General features: G+C 35.3%; 2 protein-coding genes across 4 annotated transcripts in view; both read left to right on the forward strand.

Moving 5' to 3' along the window:
* The window catches only part of LOC106785297 (putative aminopeptidase W07G4.4), a 19,580-nt gene extending 5,985 nt beyond the window's left edge, over nucleotides 1–13,595 (forward strand). For all 3 annotated transcript variants that reach the window (XM_014745627.1, XM_014745617.1, XM_014745635.1), the window contains exons 3-9: nucleotides 1,770–2,051; nucleotides 6,191–6,299; nucleotides 10,245–10,392; nucleotides 11,920–12,272; nucleotides 12,447–12,725; nucleotides 12,814–13,053; nucleotides 13,150–13,595. In XM_014745627.1, coding sequence (XP_014601113.1) covers nucleotides 1,770–2,051; nucleotides 6,191–6,299; nucleotides 10,245–10,392; nucleotides 11,920–12,272; nucleotides 12,447–12,725; nucleotides 12,814–13,053; nucleotides 13,150–13,320 — 1,582 coding nt within the window. In that variant the 3' untranslated portion in view covers nucleotides 13,321–13,595. The remainder of the gene's footprint in view (nucleotides 1–1,769; nucleotides 2,052–6,190; nucleotides 6,300–10,244; nucleotides 10,393–11,919; nucleotides 12,273–12,446; nucleotides 12,726–12,813; nucleotides 13,054–13,149) is intronic.
* A 247-nt stretch (nucleotides 13,596–13,842) lies between these two features.
* On the forward strand, nucleotides 13,843–15,371 carry LOC106784559 (small proline-rich protein 2D). Its single transcript, XM_014744261.1, has 2 exons — nucleotides 13,843–14,089; nucleotides 15,259–15,371. Exons 1-2 carry the CDS (start codon nucleotides 13,843–13,845, stop codon nucleotides 15,369–15,371), a joined length of 360 nt encoding a protein of 119 aa, XP_014599747.1.
* Nucleotides 15,372–19,557: the final 4,186 nt, after the last annotated feature.

A 19,557-nucleotide genomic window follows, 5' to 3' on the forward strand; every position in this document is an offset into this window, starting at 1 on the left:
TTTTAATTAAGTTATAAAAAACTAGTTTTATATTAGTATTTTTGAAACATTTTTTTATTTTATTAAATATTTATCAAATATTTATTAAAATTTGTGATACAAAGTTGCACTTATACTATCTGCGAAACTATTATAATTTGATAAATAGTTAACATATATTTTTAACGTTGGCGTTTATTGAATCACGTTTATTACATATTCAAATGAAGAAATGTACTTTATGAATTTCACTTCTTTTCAAGCCAATGAAATATTTTCTCCCCCTTCCCTTTGTTTTTCTTTTTTTTTTTTTTGTGCGTAATAATACACGTTTATCGATATTTGGTTTCATTTGGACGTGATATTACTCTCGTTTCCGTCACACACAAAGTTCCGATTGTAAATATTTCAATTCGAATAGAAGCATTTTTTTATTTCTTTATTTTTTTACTGTTGTCTTTTTCCATGGGGTTTTTTTTATTTTTTTCGTCGTATTCGTTTTACTACCGAAGTTTCGTTGGATGACGAATACACACTCACACACACACACACACACAATGCGTTTCTGCAACGCGTTTAAGCTAACATAACTCAGTATTTACGTACCGAATATTAAATATAGCGAGTATGCGGGGAGGGGGGGGGGGACAAAACTCGACAATAACTCATTGCTATTTCGAATCATGACATTCGTTTCTCATCCGCAAACGAGAAATTGCAAAATCGAACAGTCAAATAAAGGAACGAACGGGTAAAAGAGAGAGAGAGAGAAAGAGAGAGAGATGATCATTCTGTTTTACACACACACGCACACACACGCAGGGAACCATCGTTATTTTGTGAACAGAAAACGTTTCGATAATCGGTCAACGTTAGTATAGTTATCATTTCGTGTCATCGTTCCAAATGGAACTCTTTGGATGCAAGAGAGAGAGAGAGAGAGAGAGAGAGAGGAATATCAAATGAATAATAAATTCAATTATTATCTACGTCAACCAGTTTCGTTTTATTCTCGTCCTATCAATCGTCACACTTTGATAAGCTCGAAATTGCAACTATTCGAAAAAAAAACCAAAAAATATTTCAATATTTTTCTTCGATCTTATAAATATGTAATTTGATTTCGAGTGAAAACGATCTTTCGCCATCCTATTTCAACGCTTTTAATTGAAATTGGATACGCGACTCTTGCCCGTATTGTCTAAAAAATATAGCAGTTTCAAAAAAAAGAAAGATAAAAAAAAAAAAGAAAGAAAAAGAAAGATAATTTTTTATACAATTTCGAGAATAACGTTCGCATGCAATCTGTTCGAAAAGGTTCACGGTTGTGTCGTATGCGATTTGTCTGAAAATTGCGTCTACCGAAATATACGGTCACAGAAATGAAACCAAAAAAAAAAAAAGATAATAAAAAAATAATAAAAATATATATATTTAGGAGTGAAAAAATCGTCGGGCAACTTTTTGACGCATAACGCGATTTGTAGGAATTATTTTTACATATTTATTAAAAGAAAGAAAGAAAGAAAGAAGAAAAAAAAAAGAAAAAAAATAAATCACGTTATCTACGAATGAATATTAAATTGAATGCATCGATATGCATTCGACAATATTACATTCGACAGTTAATTCCCATTTTAACATATATTACTCTTAGAACAATTATTCCATTTTATTTTCATGAATAATATATCGTCGTGTTACTATATACAACACAACTACTGTATAATATATGTACATATATAGGAGTATTTACTTTGGACAGTTGATAAGATGACAATCTGTTTTAGATGGATGCCCTGTCAATTGAAGATAGAATCGAACATTTGTAGCTGCGATTACGATGGCATAATCCTGGTGTCAGGTAATGCACCTGGTATCGATGAACCAGAACCGTTCAAAACGGTTCTATATAGCGCAGCACAAATCGATTCTGCCCTTGGCGTAATCGGTGCTGTCTTACCGATCAATTTACCTGCGAAAAGACTCATTTATAGTCCAACGGGTCCACTCAACATGGATTATCACGATGTACGAAGTTTCAGTGAGGCTGCTACGAAGGGTATCGTAAGGTATACATTTTTCAAAGTAATATTCATTATTAGAACGAATTAGAATATGAATTATCGAAACATTTGCAAATAAATGTTTACGAATGATTTTCTTCTTCGATATTGATTCAACAAAATTGATCCTGTTTTAATAATAATAATAATAATAATAATTCGTATTTAACGCAAATACGTATGTGTATTTGGTGGCAATGCTTATTAATCGGTATTATTAAAAATAGACTTTATGTTAATTTTGATTATCAAACTGTCAACTATAAAATTGCTTCTATCTAATTGTTATTATTATTAATATTAATTATTATATTATGTAATATTAATTTTGCATGTAAAGTCCAGAAAATGTCAGAGAATGCAATGCTGTAAATTGTGCATCTTTGCTAATTCTTTGAAAAGTTTTGGTGAATATATTTTATACTAAAAGTGAATAGATTTTAATGAAACTTATATTAAATTAAAGTACACTCTTTTGTCTACGCGTAAAATACCATATCGTGTTATAAATCAATCTGAAAAGGTTTATAAAATGGCAAAGAATGCGAGGCTGCAAATTTTTCCTACTTTGCCAATTTTTTCAAAAGTTTCGGTAAATATCTTAAACTCTAAGAATTTGTCTGTTTCCGACTTCATCGGAATGCGCTTTGCTTTGATGGGAATACCGAAGAATTAGACGGTAACATATATATTATATATATATTTAAAACATTTGATCGTTTGAAATGTTATGTTCTTGTTAAAAAAGAGATAATTTCGTTATCTCTTACAAGTAGTTATTTTTAAATATTTTGAAAAAAAAAAGGAGAATAAAGTTTGATTGTTACGTCTTTACAATTCTTTTTGTTTTGATAACACACACACACACACGCGCGCGCGCGTACGCGCTCACTCGAATTTAGAGTGCAATTGGATAAATTTATTTATGTATGCTCTTTTAGAAAAAAAAAAAAAAAATCGAGTTTTCAAACTTCAGTGAAAAGATAATGAATAGTACGAAAATGCGTTAAATAGGAAAAAGCTTTTAATTATGGCAAAGCGAGCGAGGAAAACTATTTTGGATGATAATTCAAGCTTGGTGCGTAAATTTCAAGATTGAATGTGGGTTAGTATGTCGCTGGCGTATCTCTTGAAAAAAAAAAATATTATATATAGGTCAGAAAATTATTCCACGTGTTTGGTATTTATTTTTGATAACGCGAAGAAATATCTATGCGAGTAAAATAATTCCCCAAAAACTTCGTAGACCGTTCGAGAACATACATTTTTGTTTTTTCTTATATATATATATATATATATATATATATATATATTATTACGCTGTATTATATATATATATAAAAAAAAAAGGTTTCCACGATAATTACTTTGAATATAAACAAATTTATTTATTTTCTACGTCATATTTGACATTTTTTTAAAACGAGTTAAAAAAAAACAAATTGAAAAATACAACGAACGTTGGTGAATCATTTTGTCATTGTATATTAAACGTAACCAATAACTTATACACGCGCTCTTATAGGTTTACAATTATCCTTGAAGATGTTTTGCCGTTTAAAAAAAGATCACGATAAATGCGATACATATTATATTTGTTTTTTTCGTATATCTACAAAATTTACGAATGTGTCCAACGAAGACAACTATTTCTGTTTCGCGTACAACGCGAGCTAAATTCCCCATTAATTCCTGGTACACCGAGATCACTTTAAAAGCGTTAACCATTTAAACCAAACGCGGTGGTATGACCACGATACGGTGTTCACTGTCAACGATTAAAAGTCTTTATTCTCTTTCCTTGATTTGTTTAAAACCCTTACCCAATCCCCTCCTACACCCACACCTAACCCCCATATACATTATTTCCACGTACATTTAAGAATTTCGATTGAAATTCATACGTTCTCTTAACGCCTGATCGTCGAGGACGTTAAAATAATAATAATAATAATAATAAAAAAAAAAAAAAAACAAAAACCACTCTATGCGAGATATTAAATTCGTAACTACGCGTTATTTCATTAAAAACCCATTTATTATCCTCGCGTTATTTGTATTTTTGCCATTTTTTCTTTTGTTTTTTTTATGACCGAGGGTAAGGTCGAAATTCGTACGTCTCACAATTAATCTGTTGCCTCCAGTTATGCAATTAAAATTGCACGCGTATGCGGAAGCTTAGAAAAAAAAAAAAAAGAAAAAAAAAAAGAAGAAGGAGGGATTCATTTATCATTTCAAAGGAATTTCTTCTCGTGACTTTCGAGCAAAAGGGGCTGAGGTAATAAAAAAAAAAAAGAAAAGGGGTTTCTTTTATTTGTTTTTTATTTTTTTTACTTTTTCTTTCCTCGAACACGCGCGACATTATTCGCAAGAATTAGTGCCAACGTGCAAACCATTTAAAAAGGGTTTAACCAGCCGATAAAACATTGCGGTACATTGTTCTTAACTATCGTTACGAAAATTCAACGAATTTCTTTTTCCCCGTCTTTTTTTACTTCTCACTCTCTCTCTCTCTCTCTCTCTCTCTCTTGCTCTCACTCTCACTCTCACTCTTTCCTTTAATATTTACAGATTAGCAGGGAAAATTTTCGACAGGGTTCCAACTCTTGTCCAAACGTGTCCAAGCGTAACGCGGAAATTGAAAACGCTGGAGAAGGGGTGGGGTGGGGTGGGGCGTGCGGTCGGTCGGTAAAGGGAAAAATGGTCGTTCTTTCTAGCACGAAAACGAAGATAATTAAATCCGGGTCTACGTGTGAGAGAAAGAGAGAAGAAAGACATGTCGACCAAGTTACAAAATAATAAAAGAAAAAAAAAAAACCCGAACGAGATATCTGTTTCTCGTAGATTCCGAATTGTCGCAGCATTTGCTGTGGTTTCTCTTCGTTTCTGATAAAAAAAAAAAAAGCAAAAAAATGAAAAGAACAAAAAAAGAAAAAAAAGAAAATGAAAATGAGAAATAAGGAGAAATCGATTTTTACATTAACGCATTGATTATTTATGTCTTCGTTGTCGTCGTCGCGGGATTTTCATGCACAAAACCGCATTTTTATTTATAATAATTAATTAATTAATGTGATTTTTTCGTTATCACGTTTTCTCGTGATGATTTGATTTTTCAACTTATACTTCGTTCGAGTAACTATATTAATATTAAAATTAAGCTCATGCTTTTTCTTTTTGATTGCTCGCATTTTCCTACACATTTACGTTCGCGTATATTGGATTTTACATTTATCTTTGCGTGTATTTGTGTATGTGTGTGTATATACATTTTCGAGACAACGCGTTACTGCATTAATAACAAAGAGAAACGTTTATCCGTGTAAGTAATACGTTCCCACGAATTTAAAACGCAAGTGTATTCGTTAAAGGCTGCGGACAAAATTCCGCGCGATCCGTTCCTTCGATTCTCGCGAAATTTGCTTGAAAAATGAAATTCCTGGTCCTCTTCTCCCTCCCCCCAACCCGCACCCCCTCGAAGTTAGGGAAGGGGGATAGATGGGTGGTTTAGAGAAATCGAGGAAACTCGTGAGTAATGTCAATCGATATCGTTTTTCCTACTACCCCCTTCCCCCTACCACCTTCTACCCCACTTCCCCCCAACAACTTCAATGACGGCGAGGTATCTGGTAAAGATTTTTTTCTCGTCTTAAATGATTTACATCGAAATCGAATTTTTATTTTCTTTTTTTTTTTTTTTTTTTTTAGTTTAGTTTCGTATCGTTTTAACATATTTAATTATCCTTATCGTTATCTTCTAATTTAGTTTCTATTATTCTACATTTGTATTCAGAAAGAGAGAAATAGAAAAGGAGAAAATGAATCGTCTCTCGATGGTATATAATTATATATATATAAATTATATTTTAAAATATATTTAATATTTAACGAGAACTCACACACACACACACACACAAAGGTTTTAATACTCGTTGTAATTTAATCGCGTTGCAGTCTAGCAGTACCTTTTATCAAGTAAAATAATCAGTATTAAAATTTTCATTATACGTGAATAGATAGATAGATTTTTGTACTTTTAATAGGATTCGCTATTTTTAAGAGTAAGGTGTAATAAAAAGCAACATATTTTTGAAAAAGAAAAAAAGAAGCCAAGAAAATCTAATTAAATCGATTTTGTTCGTCAGAGCATTAAAAGCTGGGGTGAGATGTCCGTTGCTAGTTTTACTACCTGACGTACGTTTTGAAAATGTCGAGTTGGTGACATTGCTTGGTGCTTTGGAAGGACTTTACGTGGTAAGTACTATACATCTTTTTTAAAAGAATAATTTAAATTTACTAATAACATTTTTTTGATCATATCTTTTTACAATCGATTTAACCCTTTGACTGTTGTTTCATTTATAATAATAAATATCAATATAAAATAATATATTAGATATCGGTTTGCTTATTGATTATTGCTTTTGAGTCTTTGTCACATGAAAATTATATTAATAAAATAAAAATCTTTAATCATTAAATATATAATTGATTATATTAGAATGTAGTTTAACGATATCAATCAACAATAGAAACAATCGTACTAATAATAAACTAATTCCATCCCTACTAAACACTTTTAACAAGGAAACGGTCAGTGAGTCACATCTCAGATTATTTTCAAATTTTGCACACTTGCAGAAGAAATTACAAAGTTGTACAATTTACAACATTACAATCTCTGATATTTCTTTGAAAAGTTTCGGCAAATATTTTTTATACTAAGATTTTAATGACTCTTATATTAAATTAAAGTACTCTCTTTTTCCTACGTGTTAAATACCTTATCGAGAGTTATAAATTGATTTGCAAAGGTTCAAGTTATATTTCCTATAAAATTATTATAAAACACTCTTGAAAAAATAAACAAAAAATTTATTAAGCTTACTTCACAATAACGTAAAAAAGAAATAAGCGAAGTCAAAATACATACACAGCTAGCTACTACACTACTGCAGCCAAAAAAATACGAAGAATGAATTTTCTCATGGAGTACTACAAGTGTGCAAAATTTGAAAAAAATCTGAAGTGGGACTTACTGACCGTCTTCTTGTAAATACTCATAACTGAATGGGTTAATAAGAATTAAACAAGAACAAGAATCGATAAACGATAAATCGACGAGTAAGAATAAACAAAAATAATGATAGTAAAAAAAAACTAGGAATTCACATGTATACGATATACTCGTAGATAAATAAAATATAGGTGAAAATTTTAGTCGAATATAATAAGAAGAAAAAATAAACTCAATAAGAAATATACATTTTCACGAGAAACGATACTCTCCTACTCGAATTTACGGTGTCTACCGATTGACAAAAGGAAAATCATTTTCAAACGTCCAAGGCAAAATCGTCGATGCAACCCGTCGGTGTGCAACCCGTCGATGCAATCGTCTATGCAGCTGCGTTCGCACAATGGAAAAGCCAGTAATAGTATATCTCTAAGGAATTGCTATCGCTTAGCAAACCGAATTCAGGGAGAACTCTGTCCGAAGATCCGAGTTACAATTCCTCTCTCTCTCTCTCTTTCTCTCTCTCTCTCTTATTTCACTCTCGACATTTATCCTTGTAAACTCGTAGATCCTAAGGCATATCGCACACGTGACATTAACCGATGACTAGAAATGCATCTTCTCATAGCAATGCAACTATTTTCAGTCCAACCATTTATACTTCGCTTTCCACGAGCGTTGAAAGATCCCTCTCGATCTTCTCAAATTGAATTATTCCGATGAAAAAGAAAAAAACATAAAAAAAGAACAAAAGGAAGCAACCATTATTTTTACCGAGTAACATTTCTTTTCTTTTTTTCTTGAACGGTGGGCAGGGAGCATGAGGCAGGGAGCATGAGGCAGGGGGCAGAGGGTGGAGCGGTGGTTCGGGGTTCTTCCTCCCCCTTCGATATTTTTCAATTATTCTGAAATGAATAGTTACGAATGTCGAATGCTTAATGCACGGTCACGTTTAAATGAACTAAATGCAAATATTAGTCCTCACAGATAACGGGCCCACGCATATTTTCATAAGCTACTACTCGTAAACTTTCGCAAAAATTCACTGCACGGTTAAAAGCCTCCAGAGTGGTTACGCTAAACTTTCAACAAGCTCTTACTCACCCTCTATCTCTCATTTTTATTTTTTTTTAAACATCGTATTACTTCCCGTTTACCAACTCGAAACAGATAAGGAGAGACGATCCTTTTCCTTTCTTTTTTTTTCGTTTTAAAATATCAAATCTATCTTAATACAGCACACGACCCCCTCCTCCTCCTCCGTTAGGAAGTTTCCTGACATAATAACTGAGATTTGAAATTTTTGTCAGATAAATAATTACTCGCAGAGTAATGAAAACTTTGTTTTTGTTTTTTCTTTTTTTTTTCTCTTCAAAAAGATTCTTTCAAATACGTGACGATATTAAACATTGTTATACGCCGTCAAATTATTTATTCCCAACGTTAGATTACTTTTTAAGAACTCATTATTCTTCTCTTCCCTTCCCTCTCTCCCCCTCCCCCTTCCTCCATCCCCGAGGATGTTGCCTTTTTTACTAATGGGTGGTGCTTACGCGTTGAAAAAAAATGTGCCCAACTTTTTGCCTCCAACCGAGTTGGGCAAGTACCCACTTTGCAAAGCTTTGCCCCGCATATCGGATAGATTAGGTACAAGTAGACAAATTGCATGGCATATCTTTTCCTATGTTACAAAAACTAATACCAACCTTCTCGCTTTATCGAATTATTCTTAAAATATTCAATCTTTTTAGAACGTATATACCAATGGTCGTATTAATTAAAAAAAAAACATTATGATAATAATAATTTTGTTCTTTTTAAAATTAAAGAGAAATATGTTGATATATTTTAAAAATGTAATAAAAATAATAGAAAATATTAATACGAATCGTCGAACGTGATACGATAGTATATACTTTTTCAATGATATTTTATCAGGTTATTATAAAGCTCTTCGAAATTTAATAATCTATGTAATATTATACACACACATACGCACAAATACATGAATACATTTTTTGTCAAGGGATCATATTATACAGTGAATCAAATTCTTACCGTTTTCATTTCTCATTATAAAAAGGAGTATTTAAAACAAAATTCAACATTATTTCAAATGTTAAAAATGTCCCCCGGCACACGTTTTAATATAAATATTAAATTAAAAAAAGATTTGAAATTAAAAGATGCTTCTCTTTCGCGTTTATCTCGAATTGTATTAACCCTTCTTTGCATGATGATGGAAATTTCAATCATAATATTAAGTCAACAAAAAAAGGTACTCAAAACCCTTGTACTGTTTATTTGTTGTTGCTGGCAACTTCAAAAAAAAAAAAAAAAAGAAAATCATGCAAAGAAGGGTTAAACGATAGGTGGGTGGTAGGGTGTAGGGTGGGAGGGTGGTAGTGTTGTTGAGCAAATTTCTAAAAATTCCTCGAAAAGTCAATTTGAAAACACAAAACCATCCTGACGTACGTACGCGTGCACAATAAACAAGCGGAGTCAATTTAAATTGTTCGAACATTATTTTATGTCAGCAAAAAAAAAGAAAAAGGGAAAGAAAAGTAAAATCTTAAACTTAAAAATGATATAAGTATCATTTAAAAGAATTAAAACGCGACGCGTTTAGATTACAAAGTAAGAAGGAAAGCAATGAATGAATGAATCAATCAAACAAACAAAAGAAAGCTAAAGTATAAAGAAGGGGGTGAAAAAGAGTTAGAGGTGGAGGAACACAGAAAAAGAGAAAAAGAGAGAAAGAGAAAAAGAGAGAAAGAGAAAAAGAGAAAGAGAGAGAGAGAGAAGATAGGAAAGAGGTATGAGAAGGTCTCATAGGAGAAGCAACGAGCGAATAACTTGCATTCCAGAAGCCTGGCGGCCGACTAGGCGACCTAATTAGCGAAATACCCAAACCCTCCTAGCAGGGACGATGCAACCCGTTGGGTTCGTAGCCTTTTTTCCCCTAGCCACTATCTCTCTTCTCCTTTCCTTCTAAACGAGGACGAATAGGATGCATCGTTTTCCAAATACCGGAAGACGCCTTTGGAATCCCAACGGCGCGTAATCGGAACGCCATTCTAAACTCTCCCTCTCTCTTTCTCTCTTTCTCTTTGATTCTCTCTCTCTCTTTTCTTATTCTTTGTCTTCTTTTACGGGTAACTCAGAACACCTACATTTTCCAGCCCCTCGAGGTGAGAGAGATATGTCCCGAACGTTGCTACAAGGCCTGTCAACTGGCAGTCTGGAGTCCGATTTGCAGTAAAAAGCTCCAGGGTATCGTGAAGCTAGCCTCAGCCTTGGAAAGTGGCAGATTCGTCGCAAGGGATATCGGTAAGTCCTCTCTCTCTCTCTATCTCTCTCTTTCTCTCTACTTAACCTTCTTCTTTTTCCATTGGTGAAACAAAGTTCACCGTCACATCGCCAAGAGCAAACGCATCAACTACTAAATCCCTTCTTCGTCAGATGGACTTCTTCTTTCCTACCAATCCCCAACTAACTTTCTTTAAGGAAGAAATAGAAGTATATATATATATCTTTCTTGATTCCCTTTTTTCGCCATAGGAATTTCAACAGACACGAAAGAGACAGGAAAAATCCCTTCCCTCGATTGCCAGAAGACAATTCTGTCGAACGATCGAGTTTTCTTCTTCTTCTTCTTATTCTTCTTGTATTACTTTGTCTTATTCTTTTTGTTATTCATACGCGTCTTCAATGTTGTTTCGTTTCGAAATCAATCATCTCACACTCTCTCTCTCTCTCTCTCTCTTTCTCTATTTCTCTCTCGTACGGTATAGAGATTCCATTTTCTTTTTCTCAAATGAAATATACATTTCATTTCTTTCATCCTCGAATCGATGTAAAACTTCGATAGGATTGAGTATACTTTGACAAATATTCTAAGTTATTTGTTCTTTATTCAACGAACAGATCGTAAAATATGACCATCAATTTGTATAGTTAATTGAGTTGTTCCGAATTGAATTGACGTTGAAATCGTCTATGATAAGAAGATTGACCGAGTCCAAGTGTTTTATTTCAATTCGGATACGTTAACGTAACCTTTTCTTATTTTATTTTTATGTTCTCTGGTAACAGAAAGAGAGAGTTAGAGAAAAAAATAATGCAATTTCGTAAAGTAAACCTTAACTATACCTCTTGGGATTTAACCCGAATTGAAATCAACCGGCTGCCAAAGTAAAGAATCAAAATAATAACTCTCTAATGGTTATATATCTTTTTTGACTTAGAAATGGAAACAATACCCGAATGTAAGTTTTATTACGTTTAGGATCGATCGATAAATCTACAGATGGTTTTATACGAATGAAATACGTTTATCAAGTTGATCGATACAGAAATAAATGAAAAATTCTAAACGTCCTGCAACTTTGTCTGTTTTTTTTTTTTATTTGCTTACGTTATGAAAAAGAAGAAAGTAAAATATGAAAATGTGTAAAATACGTTCGTGACAAGGTATGTCAGCAGCGTATGATTTCATCTAATCTAAAAAAATATTTGCTCTCGCACACGCGCGAGAACGAAGTATACAAAAGAATATGAGAGAGAAAGACGGAGAATCGTGAAATGCATTCGGACGAAAGTGCATCCAATCGGAAGATTTAACGATGCCGCACAGAAATGAACAAACGAACGAACGAACGAACAATCCTGGTCGGTGTAATTTTCCCTTTTTGTTTTCTTACTCTCGTACATTCGTGTGTTCGAAGGGGAAACCAATGATAACAAATTTGATTTGTTCAATAGTTTGGAAAAATAAAAAAGAGAAAATAGAAATATTGGATTATATATTGTTTGTACGTATAAATAATTGAATAAATGAATGAATTTATAAAATAGGTGGAGCTGATCCAGAGAGAATGGCACCGCCTAGAGTTGAGGAATACGTGGCCGAATTGTTTTTCGGTTCGAACGTTACAATGCAGGTGATATCCGATCAGGATACCTTGCTTCAAGAGTATCCTCTATTCTCGTGCGTTAATCGGGCAGCTTCGGTAATACCACGTCACGCTGGAAGGATCATCTTCCTAACTTACGAACCACAGAATCCTGCTTGTGTCCTAGAAACTGTAATGCTCGTTGGCAAAGGTGTCACTTACGATACCGGTGGGGCAGACATTAAATGTCAAGGTAACATGAGCGGAATGTCCAGAGACAAATGCGGAGCTGCTGCCTGTGCAGGATTTATGCAGGTTTTTATACATTCAAATAATATTTTTTAAACAAACGCATCGTTCTTATATCGTAATTTTTTCTAAAAATATCACGAAGACAATTTTTGACGAACGAAACCCTACGATTAATTTCTCCTAATTTGAAACAAAAAAAAAGAAAAACAAAAAAGAAATAATAATAATATTCGTCAGGTGGTGAATCTTTTACAACCACCAACGGTGAAGGTAGTAGTTGCTTTGTGCATGGTCAGAAACAGCGTCGGTGAGAATGCTTACGTTTCCGACGAGATTATAACTGCGAAATCTGGTGCGAGGGTACGAGTTGGTAACACGGATGCCGAAGGACGAATGATTATGGCCGATGCACTTTATCATATCAAAGAAATGGCACTTTGTTCGGTAAATCCTCATATCTTTACGGTGGCTACGTTGACCGGTCATGCTCCATTATCAGCTGGTACCGGATATTCCGTAAGTACTTTAGTTATTTTACATTATAGTTCTCTATATAAATTATGATATTTTTCGATAACACGATTTTTCTATTACTATCGTAAAGATTGCCATGGACAACGCTGTAGCCAAATTGGTTAGCAACGCGGAGAAGCTTCAAGCTTCAGGTGAAACAATAGGCGACCCATTTGAGATATCCAGAATACGCAGAGAGGATTTCCGTTTTCACGAGGGACGCATGGAAGGGGACGACGTGTTGCAAGCGATAAACAAACCGAGTTCTAGAACGGAGAGAGGTCATCAAGGACCTGCGGCCTTTTTAATTATGGCCTCTGGCTTGGACAAGGTATTCAACTAATCTCAATCATAATCCAAAATTACTTTCTCATACTTCTATCATTATATACTTATCTACGACCGAACGGTCTAATATTACTTTTAGAACGGTATTGAATCCAAAAAACCACTTAAATACTGCCACTTGGACATAGCTGGTAGTGCCGGTGATCTTCCATCTCAACCAGTAGGCTCGCCGATTTTGGCATTAGCCAAAAAATTTCTTCTCGACAAAATTATACAATCCTGGAGCGACGAAAAAGATGAAAAACATTGATTACGAGTTACTCTTTCCAGAACCTTTCCGGGATTACCTATCTGTCCTATATTTTTCCGCTATCCTTTTGTTTTTCTTTTTCTTCCTCAGAATCTTAAACCCCGCTTTATTTCAGGTTTCGGTGCTAGAACGAATTGCTTTTAAACTGATCACATATTTTAGTGTTAATGGTGGAAAGTTTCGTTTGATGTGTTTTTGTTTTAAATGATAATCGGTTTTGGTGTAGGCGTTAATGATAGATTTGAAAGCTTTTATTTTTATTAAACGATGTTAAAGACTATGTTTAGTCTCTCTCTCTCTCTCTCTCTCACCCTCTCCCTCTCTCTCTCTTTTTATTTTCAATATCGATTACAGCACGGAGTCTGCAGCTGTTCGCCTTTAAAGTACACAAATATCGACATAAACGGTCATTTGCCGCATCCTCACCACCTACCATACAGCGGAAATCCCGTATTGGCATTGTCCTATTGCTACCTGATTCAAGGAAAATGTCTTACCGTACGAAACGATCCACCTTCAGAAATGCAATACGTCTGCGAAGTTGATTGCAAACCTATATGTATACCACCATACCAATCATGCACTATACCCTGCGAACCTGCTCCTGTACCCTGCATTACTCCTCCTTGCGGTACGTGTCCACCACCCTGTCAACCCTGTCAACCCTGTCAACCCTGTCAGCCCTGTCAACCCTGTCAACCATATTCCCCTTGCGCTGAACCGGTAACCGTTTTAGAACAGATGTGTACACCGAACGTTCAAAGAAAAGGTCTGAACACTTGTGCTTAAGGGTCTGTTGTTACATATATACTTTTTTTCTATGTCAAATATTTCAAGACAATTTTTTTAAGAACATTCATATCTCTTATACACAATCGTTCTTGTTACGAAACGTAAATTATCTTTTGATATACAGCTTGTGTAACATTTTGTTTACTTAATGTTTATTTAATCAAATTAATAACACCATGGATAAAGAGAGATGAGTTTTATATCGTGAATATATTGTTAATCTTTAAAAAAATACAATAAAAATGATGTATACTTTTTCATAGTGAATAAACAAAAATAATTGAATATTTTGTACGCAATTAATTTTAATTAATATCTTTTTACGAGAAATAAAATTTGTGAAAATGTATACACTGCAAATATTTGATCCGAACACTGTGTATTTGATAAATAAAGAAATTTTTATTTGGCAAAATGGTAGATTCAATTAAAAATAACAATGTTTACGTTTAAATTGTAATTAAACTTTTTATCGTTTGTAAATAAAAAAAAAAATTAGAACGATAAATATCATCGTGGAAAAATATTTTTAAATGTTTATCTATATTATTCAATTTTTCAGATTTTTTCTTATAGGAATTTTTATCGACAGAGCTGTATCGACTGCTAATACAGTAGTTCTCTTTCATTTTCTTAATATATACTGTCGATGTTGTAACATTTATAGGTAATCTTTTCGAATTTGTCTCACTGGTACTCTGCATTATCAATAACACTTGTACTTTTAAAGTATCGTAAAAGAGATATGTTTTCTCTTGTGTCGATAACGTAGATTTTTATTCCCCGCGCTTATTAAAATTCTTACGATAAAAAAACAATCACACACATATTTATCCTAAATCTTATATTAACAAAAAATTTATAATAATTTAATATTAACAAATGCATTATTTTAAAAAAGAAAACATAAATATTAATAATTAACGAAATATCAAACAATTTGTATTCTCTTCGTATCAACAAACTTTCTCGTAAATTTAATAATCCTTCTCATCTCACATTAACAATCATTTTCTCATACAAAAATATCATCGAATTAAATCGAAACAAATGAATCTAATTAAAGAAGGATGTAAAATATCTAAAAAAAAAAAAAGAAAAAAATCAACAATTATTATTCGTTTCCCCATTTCTCAATTCGATTAGAGTTACAACAAGAACAAGAACAAGAACAACAACAACAACAACAAGAAAATTCGAGAATAGGTGCAAATCAAATCATAAGCGTGAAACTTATCATGGAAAGAAAGGAAACTTAATTACGGGCACGTCATTTCTTAATTAAGAGAAAATGTTTGGCGTATCTTGAGGAGATTACGGTGTAAGAGAGGGCCCGCTTCCGTTTGCGATGCACCAGCCAACCAACCAACCAACCAGACCAGCGTGCGCGTTCTCTCACGATCGAAAGCCCGATCCAAAACAAACCTCTGCATTCTCTCTTTGCACGAGCAGCGACTACCGTGTTGATTAAACGACAAGCAAGCAAGCAAGCGAGCAAGCAAGCAAAGCGAGCAAGCGAGCAAGCAAGCAAGTTGAGCATGTGAATAATTCCTTGCAATGAAACGTTCGACACGACGAATACAATGGCGGTCATATCCGTACGCAATAATTTTGCAATCTTATGAAAATATTCCAAAACATCATCTCGTATCTTTATTATTCCTTCTCAGTCAAACGACTTATTATTTTCATTAAATTCAAAACGAAACCGAGCAAATATAAATAATACATACATTAATCCAAAATAAATAAAATCAACACTTTTCTTTAATTATCCGAAATATAACTTGTATTAATCGACATTATATTCTATTTATCTATCTATCCTCAAAAAAAAAAAGTATTTTCTCTAGGTTCCAACTGCCAAAGGAGAAGACCTGGTGTTATCGATCACTGGAGGAACACAGTCGAGCATCTACTACGATGGTTAGTAGCATAGTATCGGCTGGGTACACGCTAGTTGACATTGTTTAAAGAACTTCAAGGTAGAGAGTTGTTGAGAAGGTGGAGGAAGAAGAGAGGGAGGGAGGGAGAAGAAGTGGCGAGAGGAAGGTTGGCACACGGTGGGAAGCGTTCGCGAGAAGGATGAGGATGAGGATGAGAAGGAGAATGAAGAAGAAGAAGAAGAAGAAGAAGAGGAGAATGAGGATGAGGAGGATGAGGATGAGGAGGGGGAGGATGAGGTTGTGTAGAGAAGGGTGGAGGAGGAGGAGGCGGTGGCAGGGGGCAGTGTGGCGGGTTCGACGGCCGGCTGGTGGCCCAGTGACCGGGACCGGTTCCCTCCGCGGTTCCTCCTTCCGCCTTCCTTGCAAACGCACAACTGCATCATCTCGACTGGACTACCTCTCCCTCCCGACCCTCCCAACCTTCTCCTCGTCCCAACCCCTACCCCAGCTCGCTTTCGCTCCCTCTCGAACCCTTTCCTGGCTCTTCGTTCGCGTCACTCGCCGAGTCAAGACTTCCTCCCTCCCTCCCACCTTTCCTCACTCCCTCTTGCTGCTATCGCAACCTCGCTATCGTTGCCTCCTCCTCCTCCCCCTCTCACCTTCTCTCCTCCCGCTTCCCCTAACCCTCGGTTCTCCTCTTCGGCTTCTTCTTTCGCACGAAAGCGTTGCCACACGCGCGAAACACCTCTCTTCTTCTTCTCTCTCTCTCTGTTCTTTACCTCCCTTCCGTCTTACACCCTACCGTGTCTGATCTCTCTACTCTCCTTTTCCCTCTTCCGTCCTGTTCGCGGCGCTCCTCGCAAGGCGGAGGTCACGACGAGCACTATCCTCCTTTTACCCCCTCCTCCTCCCCCTCTCCGACCCCCTGCCCCTTTCCCAAGACCACCGACTTCAACTCCATGGTTATAGCTCTTTCTCTCGCTCTTAGTTCACTGATCGAGGGGCAATAGGTACGGATGGACGAGCAACTATTTATCCCACGCGACGACGTGGGCAGTCCACGGATAGTAAGGACGGCCCTCAGAGGATGAAAGAACGAACATATAAACGGATTTGTATCCTACCGACTTTAGCCTTTCTCTCCCTCTCTCTCTCTCTTTTTCTCTCTTTCTATCTTTCTATCTTTCTATCTTTCTCTTTCTTTACTATATGGTATATATGACTTCAAAGGTGTATCTTTAAATTCAAGATGGGCATGGTCGGGCACCTCAGTCAAGGGCTTGAAAGGAAAAGTAGTTCTATGCGAGAGAAAGAAAGAGGGATGGAAAAGGATGGATGGAGGAGGAGGAGGAGGGAAGTGAAAGTACAAGCTGAGAGAGAGAGAGAAAGAAAGAGAGAAAGAGTATACCGGCGCATCCAAGATTTCGTGCCTGCCTGAGTGCTTGCTTGCTTGCTTGCTTGCTTGCCTGCCATGCCGTTCCGCGTTGTTCCGAGTAGTCTTTCCTTTTTCTTCTTCTTCATCTTCTTCTTCTTCTTCTATTTCAAACCTCTTTCCCTCCTCCCACAGCCCCACCTCATATTCCTTCTCCTCTTTCTTTGTCTCTTTATCTTCTCCTCCTCCCCCCCCCTCAACTTCTAAACTCCCACTTTTTGTAATCTTCGCACCTAACACCTTTACGAGAGAGACCTCGTGGTGTGCCTGTCACTGCGCTAATTCTCTAACGTGTGCTTATACAAAGGTCAACACACCTCCTGTTGCCGGAAATACTCTGGGAAATGTTTTCCACGCAGTTAGAAACCCGCGTTGATTTTTCCCCCAGTTCCGCGTACTCGTACGTATGTATCCATTGAAAAATCAACTAACTTTTGTAATAAATGTTTCTTTTTTTATCACTCTAAAATTGGAACACACCGATAAATACGATCATTTGCTTTTGTCAGCAGCTGATGACATTTAATTCAAAAACCAATATGTACAACATATCGTTTTCCAATCCTGTGTAAGTAATGATATAATGTAGCGATAAAAAAAAAAAAAGAAAAAAAAAAAAAAAGAAAAATAAATAGTAAAATAGGTAAGAAAATAGGAAACGGAAAACAGTGGGAAAAACACAATGGGTGGTGGCAGAGTAAACGAGAACATCCGTTAGGGGAGCAGCTAGAGAACATCATTGGGAAGAAGAAGAAGAACTGGGAGAAGGCGAAGGACAAAGGTGGTACGTATAGCGGGATAATCTATAAGAGAGAAAGAATGAGGGCAGACGAAAGGAGAGAGAGAGAGAGAGAGAGAGAAAAGAAAAAAAAAGAAAATGGGCTTCGGTCATTCGCGCCAAACTATACTTGGACAACGTTATAACGGGACACGCGAGAGAAGATCCCGCTTTACGAATACATTTTCGACTTAGTAACCCTCGGCTAGCGCTTTCTTTTGCTCCCTTCTCTTCCCTTCCCGTCCCTTCCCTTCCCTTCCTTTCCCTTCCTATCCCTACCCAGTGGTTAAGGTATTCAGTCGTCTGCTAATCGAAAGGTAACCAGAACGAGAGAGGATGATTTGGTACCTCGACTACGCAACCTCCTTTCTTCTCTTCCTTTACTTTTACCTTTTATTTTTCTTCTCCTTTTTCTTTTTCTTTTTCTTTTTATTTTTCTTCTCTTCTTCATATTCTTATTCTTATTCTTTGCTTCCATACCTTAACGGAAGGCTTTACGCGGAATCGATCAGCGGTGTCACGCGACTTGCCGAAAATGGAACGCGACGATCGACACGTACTCAACAACTTCGACTCGTAACCTCTTCAATATGAGCTCGAAGATTACCCATTGTTTTATTCATATACTTCATTCATTTGAATCGAATATGAAATATTTTTAAATAATAATTATATTAGATATATTAAAAAGCAATATATATTTTTTGTATTTATTTCAAGTGTCTATATGATCGATAGAAATTTATAATAAATAAGATTTAATAAACAAAAATACATTTAAATTTCAGATTAACGTCTTCGTTAAAAAATAATTACACTCGTGATGCACCAACTTGCTCGTGTCATTTAAATTCATTTTTAAACATACTCTGCGTGACCTACAAATCATCTTTCTTCGCGTTAGATAAGTTATGATTAATGTACAAAAATATTCTATATATGTCAGTAATTTATTCGAATGATTATCCTAAGCCTGACGAAAAGTTAACTCTTAATACGAACGAGTAGTTAAGAAATCGAAACCAATTGGTTAATTGATCCCCGTGGCTAACACGTCGATCTGTTACACATTATTGTGAAGGGCGTGCGAAGGCTTTAACGTTTAACGATCTCTGCTTCGTCACGTCGTGAGCTACTCTCGCAGGCGTGTTAACTCCTCGACTCTGTTCAGTCAATTTCGCGTAAACCGGTAAGCACGTTTCGTCTAATACCTTTCACTAGCTCTTAAAGAACTACTACTACACTACTACTACCTGTTGACATCTTCTTTTTTTTTATACAATATAGACAATATTACTCGATTAATTCAAATTATCTAAACCTATGCAAGTTAAAAATTTCAAAAAAAA

Source organism: Polistes canadensis, unplaced genomic scaffold, assembly GCF_001313835.1.
Source record: "Polistes canadensis isolate GaletaPanama2010 unplaced genomic scaffold, ASM131383v1 scaffold_2, whole genome shotgun sequence".
In the NCBI taxonomy this organism is placed as follows: domain Eukaryota; kingdom Metazoa; phylum Arthropoda; class Insecta; order Hymenoptera; family Vespidae; genus Polistes; species Polistes canadensis.

What these genes read in the sequence shown, in the direction of transcription:
- LOC106784559 (XM_014744261.1), top strand. Translation starts at nt 13,843, where the DNA reads ATGCAATACGTCTGCGAAGTTGATTGCAAACCTATATGTATACCACCA. An exon ending in ACCGAACGTTCAAAGAAAAG is followed by an intron (nt 14,090 to 15,258) that starts GTCTGAACACTT and finishes CAATTCGATTAG; the next exon opens with AGTTACAACAAGAACAAGAA.